Source organism: Polistes dominula, unplaced genomic scaffold, assembly GCF_049000335.1.
Source record: "Polistes dominula isolate Pdom_NZ unplaced genomic scaffold, Pdom_raw_medaka contig_168, whole genome shotgun sequence".
In the NCBI taxonomy this organism is placed as follows: Eukaryota; Metazoa; Arthropoda; class Insecta; order Hymenoptera; family Vespidae; genus Polistes; species Polistes dominula.
Window position 1 is genome coordinate 1,138,822 of NW_028301024.1, and position 14,115 is coordinate 1,152,936.

Consider the following 14,115-nt stretch of genomic DNA (forward strand, 5'->3'; position numbering starts at 1 on the left):
AATTTTGTTGTGTAACCTATTCTATTTTAATATAAATTTTTAATTATCATTAAATATGGTTCATTTTTTTTCTATATTTGATGCAATTCATTATTTCATAATTTTTTCAAACCAATTCACCACTATTCACTATACTATATACAACTTTTATACTATTTAAAATGTTTGATTCATTCGCGCGTAATCACATGACTACATAAGTTCCTGTTCCCCAAAATTCTTTGGCGCGTCCCTCCTATAGGGTCCCTAGCACAGATTCTCTCTCTCTCTCTCTCTCTCTCTCTTTATCATCTAATTTTCATTAACCTTTTGATGACTTTTGATACAAAGCGTATACACGGGCGAAGCTTAAAAACATTTCAATTTTAATCTAAATATTATTTAGAAAAATAATTTAATAATAATATCCTCGTTATGTACATGATATAATCAAAGAAAGACAAATTACTTATAATCGTGAATTATCTATAATCCATCTGTTTGCAAGTTGCGTTTTATTTAGAACAGGTAGTAGTAGGTAATAGTTCTCACTTGTGACATTAGTGGGCGACCGAATAATAAGATAGTTTTTACGAGTTGGTGTTCTAACTAAATCACGTATGTAATTGTCAGCGAAATTAACACTTTAGAGGCTGTATCCGATAACAGTGAGGACGATATTATCACTGAATTTACGCTTACCAATGCTGAAATGAAGCTGAAGCACGTCATGTTTGGTTACGCGTGGGGTTTATTATCGCAGATCGCCTCTTACGGGCTCTGCGTTTCATCGGATTAGTATCAATCAATGGCTTTATTTGAGAAGAGGTATACAAATAAAATATTGCTAGATGATACAGAAAAGCTGACAAGTGTTATTGAAAATGCTAGAACAATCGACGGACATACGGTAAGTTGCTCATTTAATACGATTTAGTAATTGTTACTAGTTGTTGTTATGGCTTATTTTCTATATTGATTTTATAATGTATTTTTTTTATTTAGTATAATAACAAGCATAATCTTGATTAGTTTAGTTTTGATTAGATAAGTTTTAATGTTTATATTTGATAGTTCCTTTATTGTTTATATAGGAGTATGTGATTAGAGTACAACGTGGTCCTCTACCTGAAAAAACGTGGAGAGTGAGCAGACGTTACAATGACTTTGTTCAGCTTAATGCAGTTTTGTCAGTATCAGGCATTGACTTGCCATTACCTCCTAAAAAGATCATTGGGAACATGGAGCCTAACTTTATAGCTCAACGTCAACTAGCTTTACAGAATTATTTAAATATTGTACTAATGAATCCCATATTGGCATCATCTCTTCCCATGAAAAAATTTTTAGATCCTGATAATTATACAACGCCATTACATGGTAAATTAGATTCAAAATATTGTTTATTTGTATATTTTACATACGTGCGTATAATTTTTTCTTCTTTTATAGAAATAGCACTACAGCAAGTGTCACTAGCTTTACGCAGTGATGCTAATTTTGAAGTTGGAAAAGCTATTCCTGATATGGGATGGCGGTTAAAAAAATATTACTATACTGTTAAGAATCGTCAACATCCAAAGCAAGAATATTTGCTTGCTTGGGTAGAATTTGGACCAGATAAGCATCTTCAGGATAAAGACATGCAAGGAGTTTTCAAGAGTCTAGGCACTTTGAAACATAATTACATCGAACCAATGGTACACCAGCATGTAACAGAGAATGGAGCTCTTATGATAAGAAATTTTTGTTCAATGGGTACATTGCGTGATATACTTTGTATGACCAAACCTAAGCAGTCGTTTATAAAAAAATATGGAAATCCAAAACAAGTTAAGTCACTCACACTGTCTGAAATTACTACTTATGGTTATCAGGTTAGTAAATATTGACCTTCAAGGTAAAAAAACAAATATTAAAATTTATAATTGCTAATTTAAAGTATCATATTACAGATTTTGGAGGCACTAAATTTTTTACATGAAAAAGGATTACCTTATGGGCATCTACATACAGGTAACATATTATTAACTGAAGGATGTGCTAAGTTATTAGATATAGAGAATGGCCTTTTGGGTTTACCAGCATTTTATAGGCCTTACGTTGTTCAAAGACGAAAGCTCCATGCTACGGTTAGTTAAATACTAAATAATTAATGCCGAATCGTTCTATGTAAATGACTGAAGTAACTTTCTTTAGACTCAAGTTGATGTCTATTCGTTTGGACATGTATTATATGAAATGGCATTTGGCAGACCATTATTGGAAGCAATGTGTTCCGAAATGCCAAATTGCGATATAATGTTGAAAAATCTATTGGAGGTTATTTTATCTCCAGAGGCTCTCAAACAGGACTTGCCTAAGGTCCAGCATTTGCTAGAACATCCATTTTTTGAAACAGTACATCGTGCAAGTCTTGCCATTGGTTCTATAGAAAAACCACATTTTAAGCTTAGTAGTCATTTGAAGGAAGCTTTGCAAGAAGCAATGAATAAGGCAGAACAAAGGTTGAGAGAAGAACAAAAGGTAGTTAGACATCAAAAGAGACTTGTGAGAGTTCAAGGAATGATGAGTTCCGATGAAGAAAGGAAAAAGTGGAAACAGAAATTGGTAAAATTCTTAGTTTTATATAGATATATGTATATTCATTTGATTTATATTGATGGAAATTTTATTATTTGTATTAGAAAAAGGAGCAAAAATTAGCACAGGAACAACAAATGTCTAATCAATTGGGAACAAATGGAACAAAACAAATAAATGGTAAAAATTCAGAAAGACCTGATAGCCCTACGAGTACGTCTACAGCTACTAGTGTTGGAACGTTAACGCCTCCATCACTTGGTAAGTTCACCTTAGCTATTACTATTACCTTCATTAATACTAATCAATGTTCACTTTTTTAATCAGCTGGGCACAAAAGTTGATGGCGCATACTACGGTCATTTCTTTCACGTAGGTCGTTCATTTGTGCATTCATGTTTGTTAAATTTATTCCATATCATCGCATGTATATATGCATACAGAATTAAATACCTTATATATATTAAGAAACATATACACTATATGAAAGTTATTTTAATAATATTTCTTGTTTATAAACCTTTATGCATGATAAAAATATAAATAGAATATTAACCCTTTGCGGTCGGTATTCCTGTAGCAGGAACATTTTTAAATCGTACTATGATACTTGTACTCAAAATCCAGGACTTCAAATCGGTGATTTTTTCGCAAAATACCTTTCTTTAAAACATTACAGAGATTAAAAATGTTGTGTATTCTTACGTATTATAAGTAGTAAAAACACAACAAATCAGTTTCAACAAATTGGAAAGTTAATTGTGAAACGTTAGATTTGCTCCGAACTGCTGGTACTCTCAAAAGCGAAATCTGCCAACCGCAAAGGATTAACAAAAAATTTCAGAACTTGGAAGAGAAAACTTACAATTAGTAAGCTAATTAAAAGATGTTTAGTCAAATAGAAGATTAACAAGAATTGTTTATCTTACTCTTACTTTGGTATTTATAAATGGTATCTTACATATATTATATTAACAAATATAGAAATACATGTCAGGCAAATACATGATAAAAAATATACTTCTTTTTATAATCATTATAAAATAATGTTCAAATAAAACTTTGGCCTTGGTTATATGGCCTTGCTAGTCTTTTAATTTAAATATATTTTTAATTTTTTTTTGAGTTTACTTTCAAAATTTACAATTCACATTAATAATATACAGGATTTACAGTAACAATTATAAATAAGTACCTATTAAGCTAAGCAAAACATGTAGAATACTGTTTGTAAATATTAAGGTAAAAGAACGTTCAGAGGTTAATTTTGACACATTATATAGGGTGATGTGAAGTGTCATTCTTATTACAAACATTGAAAATCACTTCTAATTCTGTCGAAGTCAATTTTTCAGCCTATGTTAATTAAGCATTAATTAGTCGGCTTAACAAGTATTAATCTATGTTTTTATAGTTCTGCAAACCTTTTTTTTTAAAACTTTATATATATTTTTATAGCAAAAAATGTATTATATAGTATCTTCACATGAATATATTTAGTTAATGTTTATAATTTACTTTATATATATTTATATTCTCAAGACTTATAAAATTATATAGTATACAAAAACTTAATTCATGTCGTTATAAAGATAATAAACATTGATATTTTTTAAATCTAAGGTTCTACAGAAATGCCACACGCTGATGTACCTACTAAAAACATCAATCCATTACCAGTACCTGTGTCCTCTGGTGGAACAGAGCCACGTATATCGAAAGCAGGCAACGAACGTTCAGCTTTACTCGGAAGTATCTGTTCTTTTGATAAAAGCAAACTTCGTAGAATTGTTAATGGTAACCATTAAAAAACCTTCTCACAAAGAACAAATTATTTCGTAAGTAAAGTTATTTTTTCTTCTTAAAAGAACATGTGATTTTATTAAATTAACACTTAACGGACGGGCCCCGTAGATTTACGTTTTTCTGTTGTGACTTCCTAGGACGGGCCACGTAGATTTACGTTTTTCCATAAATTTTTAGTATGTTGCATTAGGGTTTTCTTTTATGTTCATTGTTATTTTTAATCGACTTCAAAAAAGGAGGAGGTTCTCAATTCAACTGAATTTTTTTTTATGTTTGTTACTTCAGAACTTTCGACTGGGTTAACCGATTTTGATGATTTTTTTTTTATTTGAAAGCTAATGCTTCCCGTGTGGTCCTATTTCAATTTGGTCTAATTCTGACAATGGCATCCATGAGAAAACCATATAAGTCTTAAATTTACATTTAGTATGTGCGCGACAAATGGACGAATAACTCAATATCACGCCAACCGATTTCGATGATTCTTTTTTTATTCAGGTGTTTTGTTTGATAAGCGATCGTGAATCAATCCGAGTCGGTAGGTTTTGGGTAGGTACCTACCTACCTTCTTGCGTGGTAAACACATAGATCGTACCTACATATTGATGAGTAGAAAAAGTAAGTTGATTATTAAGTTGTAGAAGAATACGCAATTATTTTTTTACTTTTTAGTGCATATTAATTTGTTTTGGAATAATTTTCTTTTTAAGTCGGTTTTTTTTTGTTAAAATTTTTGTTTCATGATATCATCAATTACAGGTATAAATACTGTTATAAAATATTATAAGAAATATAATTGATTTAATAAAACTACAACGCTTTAAATCCATACATTCATGTTTATTTAATTCTCCTGAAAAATGCCCGGAAACTAAGAAAGACAGAGCAGATTCGACCCGTCCGTTAAGTGTTAAAAAAATGTTTGTTCTATGTAAAAAAATTTAAGTACAATATTTTTAAATTATTTAGTATTGCAAATACTACTACTATATATATATATATCTAAATATATAATTACATATACAGTATTCTAATTAAAAGATCTTGAATAAATCGTAAAATTTAAAAAAACTATAAAATAAGAAATATATGATCATGCAATTTTTTTGAAAAATATTAATAATTTATGAAATGCTTTATATAATATTTCAAAATAAAGTATATGTTTGAAAGAGACAAATATTAAGACGAATACACATACGAGATAAATACGATATTTAATTAATCGTGTTAAGAAATACAGATATATGAAATATGAATATTAGTATGTCCTTATGTGTCTTTTATCTTTTCTTTTTTTTATTGAAGCATTTTGTATGCAATCTATCTAAACTTATATTACATATGCTATTTAATCATATCATATAAAAAAGGAAATACATATAATATAAATGTTAATATATTTATTTATATATCTTTTATTATTGTATTCAGAGAAATTTTGTGTGCAATGTATCTAAACTTATATTATACGTATATCAAATTATAGTAACCACCTATATTATAACAAAATTCTAAGAAAATTCTAAAAGATATATATATAGGCTGTTCCACCTCTTTTCAACCAAATTTTATCAGCACATTCTATGAGTAAAAAAAAAGAAGAAATTATATATGTACACATGAACTCTTGAAATTTTTTTATTAAAAAGTTATAACATAAATAAGAGTTGACAACTAATTGCTTTCTTGTTTGATACCATATAGGAATAGATTGTGTTGGTTCAAATTATAATTTCATTTCAAAATTTTCCATTATTATGAATGCAGGACTAGTAACTACGAAAAATATAATTTATTACCTATCTTCTACTATCTTCTAGTAATCTCTTTTCGATTTAATTTTCAGTTTTACACCTCTGACCCGTAGTCTTCTTAATCCATTCATGGGGTTTATTTCTGCAAATTCCAAATCTAATAGGTTTTTGAAAGTTTTTCCTGTTCCCCACTCATTAATACTATTCTTCTTCAAGATTTTTGTTGCAGATTAAAAAGCGTTAAAAATACGCCATAGAAAAAGCCTATATTTATGCAAGTGAAATAAAAAAAAGTTTTGCATAATATACGAAATAACCATTTAATTAGATCCATAAATGTTGACAAAATAATAATGAATTACTCCCTATCAATTCTACCTATATGCTATTCAGTAGGAAATTAAAAAAAAAAACTGTACAGGTAATCTTTCAGATAAAAATTTAGGTCCGAATTATGGAGGGTAGAGGTAAGGAGTAAAATCTCTTATGGAAGAAAATGTGAAAAAGTGTCCAGCGTTTTCTGTCAATAACAGTTCAGAAACCTTCCAGAATGGCGCTGGTGTAGACACTTGGTATGGTATGAATGTAGCAATTGTAAGTGTATTGTAATTGTTTATTTCTCAATCCTACTCTAATAATATTTGGCGCTTCCTTTAAAATTTACCATGATGCTAATGTGGCGCCACCTCAATTGGTTCAATTTCGACGGACACTTTTCATATTATACAGAGATATTGGTAGGTCCGAATATATTATTATTGCATATTCAAATAGATATTTATATTCGATATAAATCAATAGATTTAAATAATCCTTATATTATGTCAATAAAATACTAATTCATTATCATTTCGTATTTTTTCCATAATTTTTTAATTAAACATTTAGGAATTCATGTTTATATATAATATTCTTTTTATTTTTATTTATAAAATATGCTGGTTAAATTTTGTGAAATAAAACTGGAACACTTTTATATATGTATTATAGAGTATAGATAACAAAAACTTGATGATTACAATGATAATCTTAACAAAGATAACAAAAACTTGATGATTACATGAATATGATTGGTTTCTTATCTCCTATTGTCTGTGTACATTATAATATGCATATAAAATACCAGATAGAAATAAACATCAATAACTAAAAGAAGTGCTTACATAGGACTACATATGTATATATCTCTATAACTTTTTAAATTGAATTCATATTTATATAGGCAACATAGTGAAAATCTAAACATCAATTGTTTTTATCAAAATCTTACAAAAAAAGTATTTTTATTGTCTTTTCCTTTTAAAAACCGTCCAAGAACAAAGATATAATAGTTGGAGCAATTATGTCATATCTTAATAGTATTTGAAATTGCTAAAAATATATAATAATATTTTTTATATCAAATTGTTTTTCTTTTTTTATTCTAGATATTTCAGAATAATAAACCAGAACTTTCTTGTTATGGAATATTATGCATAGATAAAGAACAATATGTGTCAAGAGTGTGATAATACTTTATTCTAGTTATTTCTTTTGTTAGTTTTATTTTGTTTTTTATTGAATGTTTATACTTAATGATAAAAATACGTAATTTATGTTTATGTATGCGAAATGTATGATGAGAAGAGTATCGTATGTCGTTTTTGTATCATTTATAAAAGACCATTACCAATTTCATAAATAGAAAAATGTGCCAAGACATACGTAATTATTGCATTGATAAATTTATGATAATATTAGTTTATAGAATATACTATCTCAATAGGATAAGAATTGAATGTTGTTTTAACTATCGATCATCTAAATCGGAGAATATAATATAAATATTATTTTAATACGCATAAGTGTCTTGTATGTAAGGCTTTGAAATGTCTCTAAAGTCAAAAATGAAGACTACTGAGAGAAGACAATTTCATGATAAATTGTATTTTAATGAGTTTAATAAATATGAAAAGAATTCATTTTTGCTTCAATGTTGATATACTTGTGTACAACGATTGAAACAAAATTTTAGTGACACTTTAAACAGGTAGATTCATATATTTAACAAAAAAGCAACTATCTTCAGATTTTCTTAACAATTATTATTTTTATTATTATTATAATAAAATTATATATACATATATATATATTCTGATGTCACTCTAAAAATTATAGAAACAACTATATTATATGTATGGCTCTAATAATTGTATCCAAATGTCAAGTAGTTTGTACAACTTACTTAAGCAGAAACACAAATATATTGAAAATATTAATTTATAGTAGAATGTTATTGTGCTACCATAGTTACGTCGATGTATTCAAGAACGTTAAAAAATATTCGAATTATTCCATATCAAAACAAAATACATTTCTTAAACATATATAATAATAGTGTATAATGACAAATTTTAAGAAAAAATCCTTATACATTGAAGAAACTAAAATTGTCTTAACTCAAATCAGTTTAGAAAATAAAATGTGAGAGAATTTTAATGCTTTGACTTAGCCAAAGATCTTTTTATAGCTGTTACATACATTTATTTTAATAGAAATAATAAATAAAACAATAAAAAAAATAACAATAGTTACAATAATAAAGTTTTGATTATACTAAAAATGACACATACAAAAAGCCATATATAATGAAATATACAAAGTATAAATATAACTAAACTTATACTTACAGTAACGTGAAAGCAAATTTTAAAATAAATGCTCTATTGACATTTAAAAAATAATCTATACAATATTGATAATGTTATTTCATTAAATAAGAATTAATTTGATAACTATTTGATTACTATTATAATTTAATGTTAATATTTTGTTTTTCTTTTAATTATATATATTATTAATAAATGTAACAGGTTTTCAACAATACTTTTTTAATAAAAACAAATATAAATTATGCATACATAATTCATTAATTTCATTAGTAATCAATTTCAAACTATTCTAAAGTTTATATATTTGGTTTCCAATACGTTTCTTTAAAATAATAACATACAATAAATAAATAAAAAAACATTATAAAACAATATAAATTAGAGAAATATTACAAGATTATAAAAATGATCTTTACTGTGAAGCATTATTGTAAATATAGGTGTCTCTATTCCTTTAAACTGAGAAATAATAAAAATCGTAATAACATAAATGTTCTATTTTGTATAAAAACCTTTTTAAATTACTATAAATATTATTTCTTGAATATTTATTTTATATAGATTTTACTATACATGTAAAACACTTGTATACTAAATTGTATGTTAAAAGATCTGTCTATTATTTCGTACATATATAAAAATAGTATTTATGTTGTAAAGTTGTATGTTATAATATTATATTTATTTTTAATTAGTTTGAAATGATTCATTGATTTCTTTTGTATAAAAAAAGTAATTTCTATACTTTACGAGAATGAATATCAACAAATAATAAAAAACGTTATAATTGTATTATTGGTATAAACTTACTATTAGGAACAAGCTTTTAAAAGCTGATAATTAAATTCGTACATTCCTCTAGATAATTATACACTGAGTAATTGCAATAGAATTATTATTTTATTTTAATATAGTTGTCATCGTAGTTGCCAATATTGTGAGTAGCTAATAGTAGTAAATTATTTTCACAATAATTAATTTCGTTATAATTCCTCAATGAGTTATTATAAATTATAAGGCTATATATAACTATATATATTTTCAATCATAACTGTATTAATAAGAAATTATATCGATACTTTAATAATTTATCTTAAAATAAATTTTAAATCATCGAATCATACTAAAAATACAAGTCATAGGATTTTTTAAATTATCTACATTTTAAATCTTAAAAAATTATGTTTTTTATTTACGAAGATTCAGATTAAATATATTGATAAATTTTTCCTATTTGCCTTTTGATCATTATTGCATTAAATAATATATACATATACTAAATGACTAACAAATAAATTGCATTTGAAATTAGTAAATATCATGCATATGTTAAAGAAATATTCAGAGAAAACTCCAAAAAAACAAAAAGAAATATATAACAAAAATTATATATTATAAACGAATAGTTTTATCTAACTTCGTACTGTGTTAATATTAGTAATGTGATATGCAAAATTTTAAATGTATATCTTCATCAATACTTTTTCATGTTTCTATTGTTGATATATATATAATTAAGGCTAGGAAAAAATTATCAGCGAAATTGTATCGGCTGTCATAATTTTTCATGAAGTTTTTCCGTAGCTGCCTTTAATCTGTAAATTACAATACAAATAAAATTAGAATTCAATAAAAATACAGTAAAAAAGAAACATATTTCAAGAAAGCTTTACCTTAAAAGTTCTTCTTGAATACGATCTGTGATGGCTTTTCTGGCCTCTATTTCTGTGGCTTTAGTTTCTTTTAAATTCTTCAACATTTCACTAAAATCTATAGGTTCACCATAATTCATAGTAACCTTTTTTCGTGTTTTAAACATATAAGGTGGTTCGTTTGGAAGCACTTGATCCATGCCAAGATGACATATAGGAATCACTAGAGGTGTTACAGGTGATTCTAATATTAATCTTCCAATGCCCCACTTCAACCTAAAAAATTAAATGTACTTTTTTATGATTGTTCTTAATATTTAACCTTTTACACTTCAATTATCAGCATTGCTTATATAACAACTAAAGGCATTCTACTTCAATATTGTGTTTTTGTAATTATACAATAAAAACTGATAAATTCAGATGATACCGTTGTTATGTAAAGTTTCCCACACATATTTAGTACTTTTTGTTTTGTAACAATATTAGGATGTATTTGTTGATTTTATTCTTCAGTTTTAGTTTAAGGTATAGATTAAAGGTATAGTATAAGGATTAATTTTTTTTCTCAAAGATAATATTTTTATTTATTCCAAAAAGCAAAAATAAATATATGAATAATTAAAATAAAAGTAATGACAAATATATATACCTCATATTTTCTTTAAACATGTTGACTTTTCCTTCAGGAAACACGTGGACCCAATCTCCAGAAGCCAGCCTTTCGATGCAGAAGTCAATAGCTTCTTGATAAACACCATTGCCTCGTATGACAGGTATGCACTTGCCAAGCATAAAGAAGTAGGAATGCCAAACATTCGTGAAACAAATGTCATGTGCAGCCAGCGACCACCTCATCTTACGACGATTCAGCAAATGTCTCAGGTCCAGTGTGGCTAAATGAGTTCAGAGATTTTCTGTCTTTAATTCTTTCATTCGATCGCTTAGCGACGTCATTCTGAGAAAGAAAAGATTATATATGTCTCAGAGGGAGAGTTTGCGGGCATATTCAGAATACAAGAAACGAAAAAGAAAAAAAGAGAGAAAAAGATAAAGAAAAAGAGAAAAACAGAAAGGGGAGGAAAAAGAAAGACAGGGAAACAGTCTTTATAACATATGTACGTATTTGTACACATGTATAATTTATTTAGACGTTCAATGTAACAAGCAAATGCGCTGTGCAATAAAAATAATTGATAAATTGATCGAAGCTTCATACATTTTGCTTTTGCAGTGATATAAATAAAACTTGAACTTACCCCATATGCCAGGATCATCGAAACAACTGTGATGATTTGAGACGGTGATGAGTGGAACATTTTTTGGTCGTTCGTCTAAGGCCCGGTTAATGATATGTTTGTTGTACACCAATGCTTTATTTAACCATTCTTAATGCAAAAGAATATTTTTATTAAAAAAATGATACTTGTATTACATATATATTCATATTTCTATTTTCATATTAAAACAAAGTTATTATATAATATATTATATATATATATATATATATATATATATATATATATATATATATATATATTATTATTACTTACACATGAATCATTCATATGTCAAATCATTTAACTCAACAAAAAAAATGAAAAAAAAAAATGGATAAATTAATATAAATTATTATTTAATATTGAACCGATATAAAATTTGTTCTTATTGAATAATTTTGAGTATTTCATTATTAATGACATTTATTTTAAATATAAAAATTAAATCCTAATAGAGAGAGAGAGAGAGTACTTTGATAGTAAAATTTAAAAATATTATAAAAGTGAAGTTAATTGCTTTGGCCTGTAAGCAGCTCGTATAGAATCTTGTTTTAGTAACAAAAAATAAGTGCTTAATGAAATTGATAATTATTTATAAACATTAAAAAGTAGTTAAAAAATAATTTTAAGTAATGTAAATTATATCAAATTAAGTTAATCAAGTGATTTTTAATATTGAATTGAATTTTGAATAATTTTTTAATCTTAAATAGGATTAATATTGTAATTTTATATTGACATGAAACAACAAAAATTAATTCATTTTTATATTATTTCTTATATTTAAATATTTATACATATTGTATATTATCTATAATTATGTAATTATTTCTAAAAAAAAAGCGAGAAATTCATTAATAATAATTTAAGTATTAAGATAAGTAAAGGAAAATTACCTTTATCTAATCACGTAGGACAGACATACGCATAACTCTTACATGTAATAATTAAAAAAATTTCATTTAAGAAAGATAAATTATTGAAGTTTATAATATTTTTATAGTTTATATTATAAATTAATTTATTTAAAAAATAAATAATAAATAATTAAATACAAAATAATAAATATAAAAATTCTAAGTTTAGCCCATAATAACTAGATGTTTTTGGGAAAAAGAATATAAAAAGAATTTTCTTATACATTAAAATTAGTAGAGTTTTATGTTATGCATAAGATTATATACGTATAAATTCACAAGAGGCGAGTAGTTAAAATATAAGATTGAAATGTAATCTGTCTAAAGTCTGCATTTTTTTCTACAATAATACTTTTAGTTATCCGTTCTTATCTCTTCTTGAACTTTACAAACTAATGTTCTATTAGTTGTGCTGTCTCATCCGATCTTATCTATGGATTTAATTTCAATTTCAATACTTTAACTATTCAACTTTTGTATATTCATATATTATCAAGCTGAAACAAGTAATTCTACCTTCTTTCATATTTAAATAGGTCAGTGTAGTTATTTCAGGGTTCAGCTAGTCATTTCACGAATTAAAGGATTTCACAAGGAATCACTAAATATATAATAGATCATAATAGACCAAAGTAGAAATAAAATGAACAAATGTGTTCGTACAAGTGAGAGATCAAATCATTAAAGAATAAATAAAATCAGTATTGTTTAAAAATAGTCGTCAACAATAATAGATAATTCTCTGTAAATTCTTGTGAAAATTAACAAAAAAGAAAAAATATAAAAAAAAAATATGAAAAAAAAACACAAGATTTTGGAAAATATAGAGAAAATGTAGAAAAGTGATTTTAAAGAATAGATTAAATAAAAAAATACTACGTAATATGTATGGTATATAGTAACAATGATGCATACCTATAAGAATTTTTGAAAATATTCCAACAGCGGCGAAGGTTATACTGCTTGCTATGTTCCATAATTTTGTTGGAGTTCGGAGTTTAGGTATAATCCACTTGATATCGTACATTATATTGCTATGTTTCGTTGACTCCGGTGAACGAAGAAAAGCGAAGTAATGTAGTTCTGCAAAGGAATGGGAAGCGGTAACCCCGCGAGGGACCGTCCACTCTTTCGTAATTCTGATCAACCATCTTCCTGCCAACTTCACGCCATTTTTCATAAAGTGCGTCACGTGAGACGATCGAATCATAACACTCCTCCTTAATAAAACGACGTAAAAGATTTGTTTTTCAATATGATCTGGAAAATAAAAAAAAACATTGGTGTCGTATTTATTATCTAACTCATATATAAAATTACGCACCTTGAACCCGTGACGTTTGCGAGGTGGAAACAGCGCCTCGAAGCATGCGTGAAATCAATCTTTAAATGGCATTACTTGAAAAGGGCGCGCTTTTAAGTATTGCATTAATCTACCAGATCATTTGTATAGATTTCTTATTATAGTAAAGTTTTTTCTTGAACTTTAT

The 14,115-nt window shown here is 26.3% G+C and overlaps 2 protein-coding genes across 3 annotated transcripts; one reads left to right on the forward strand and one right to left on the reverse strand.

Moving 5' to 3' along the window:
• Positions 1–101: 101 nt before the first annotated feature.
• On the forward strand, positions 102–8,192 carry LOC107064472 (PX domain-containing protein kinase-like protein). 2 transcript variants are annotated; one of them, XM_015317179.2, is made up of 8 exons: positions 102–889; positions 1,074–1,359; positions 1,432–1,856; positions 1,935–2,111; positions 2,179–2,589; positions 2,667–2,823; positions 2,890–2,934; positions 4,186–4,393. In XM_015317179.2, the coding sequence occupies exons 1-7, from the start codon at positions 788–790 to the stop codon at positions 2,904–2,906; spliced, it is 1,575 nt and encodes a 524-aa protein (XP_015172665.1). In that variant the 5' UTR covers positions 102–787; the 3' UTR covers positions 2,907–2,934; positions 4,186–4,393. The 2 variants fall into 2 exon arrangements, with proteins under 2 accessions (XP_015172665.1, XP_015172656.1); XM_015317170.2 differs by lacking the exon at positions 2,890–2,934 and adding an exon at positions 7,553–8,192 and having other exon boundaries at positions 104–889; positions 4,186–4,400.
• A 1,117-nt stretch (positions 8,193–9,309) lies between these two features.
• On the reverse strand, positions 9,310–14,108 carry Taz (tafazzin, phospholipid-lysophospholipid transacylase). The gene is made up of 6 exons (XM_015336306.2): positions 13,950–14,108; positions 13,541–13,885; positions 11,688–11,816; positions 11,081–11,324; positions 10,450–10,704; positions 9,310–10,371 (listed from the first exon to the last, which is right to left on the reverse strand). The coding sequence occupies exons 1-6, from the start codon at positions 13,993–13,995 to the stop codon at positions 10,332–10,334; spliced, it is 1,059 nt and encodes a 352-aa protein (XP_015191792.1). The 5' UTR covers positions 13,996–14,108; the 3' UTR covers positions 9,310–10,331.
• Positions 14,109–14,115: the final 7 nt, after the last annotated feature.

Coding starts and splice junctions, on each gene's coding strand:
- Taz (XM_015336306.2), bottom strand. CDS start 13,995: ATGCTTCGAGGCGCTGTTTCCACCTCGCAAACGTCACGGGTTCAAG. Junction 11,817..13,540: donor ATTTTCAAAAATTCTTATAG/GTATGCATCATT, acceptor TTTTGCATTAAG/AATGGTTAAATAAAGCATTG. Junction 11,325..11,687: donor CGATGATCCTGGCATATGGG/GTAAGTTCAAGT, acceptor GAACTCATTTAG/CCACACTGGACCTGAGACAT.
- LOC107064472 (XM_015317170.2), top strand. CDS start 788: ATGGCTTTATTTGAGAAGAGGTATACAAATAAAATATTGCTAGATGAT. Junction 1,857..1,934: donor TTACTACTTATGGTTATCAG/GTTAGTAAATAT, acceptor ATCATATTACAG/ATTTTGGAGGCACTAAATTT. Junction 2,824..4,185: donor GTTAACGCCTCCATCACTTG/GTAAGTTCACCT, acceptor TTTAAATCTAAG/GTTCTACAGAAATGCCACAC.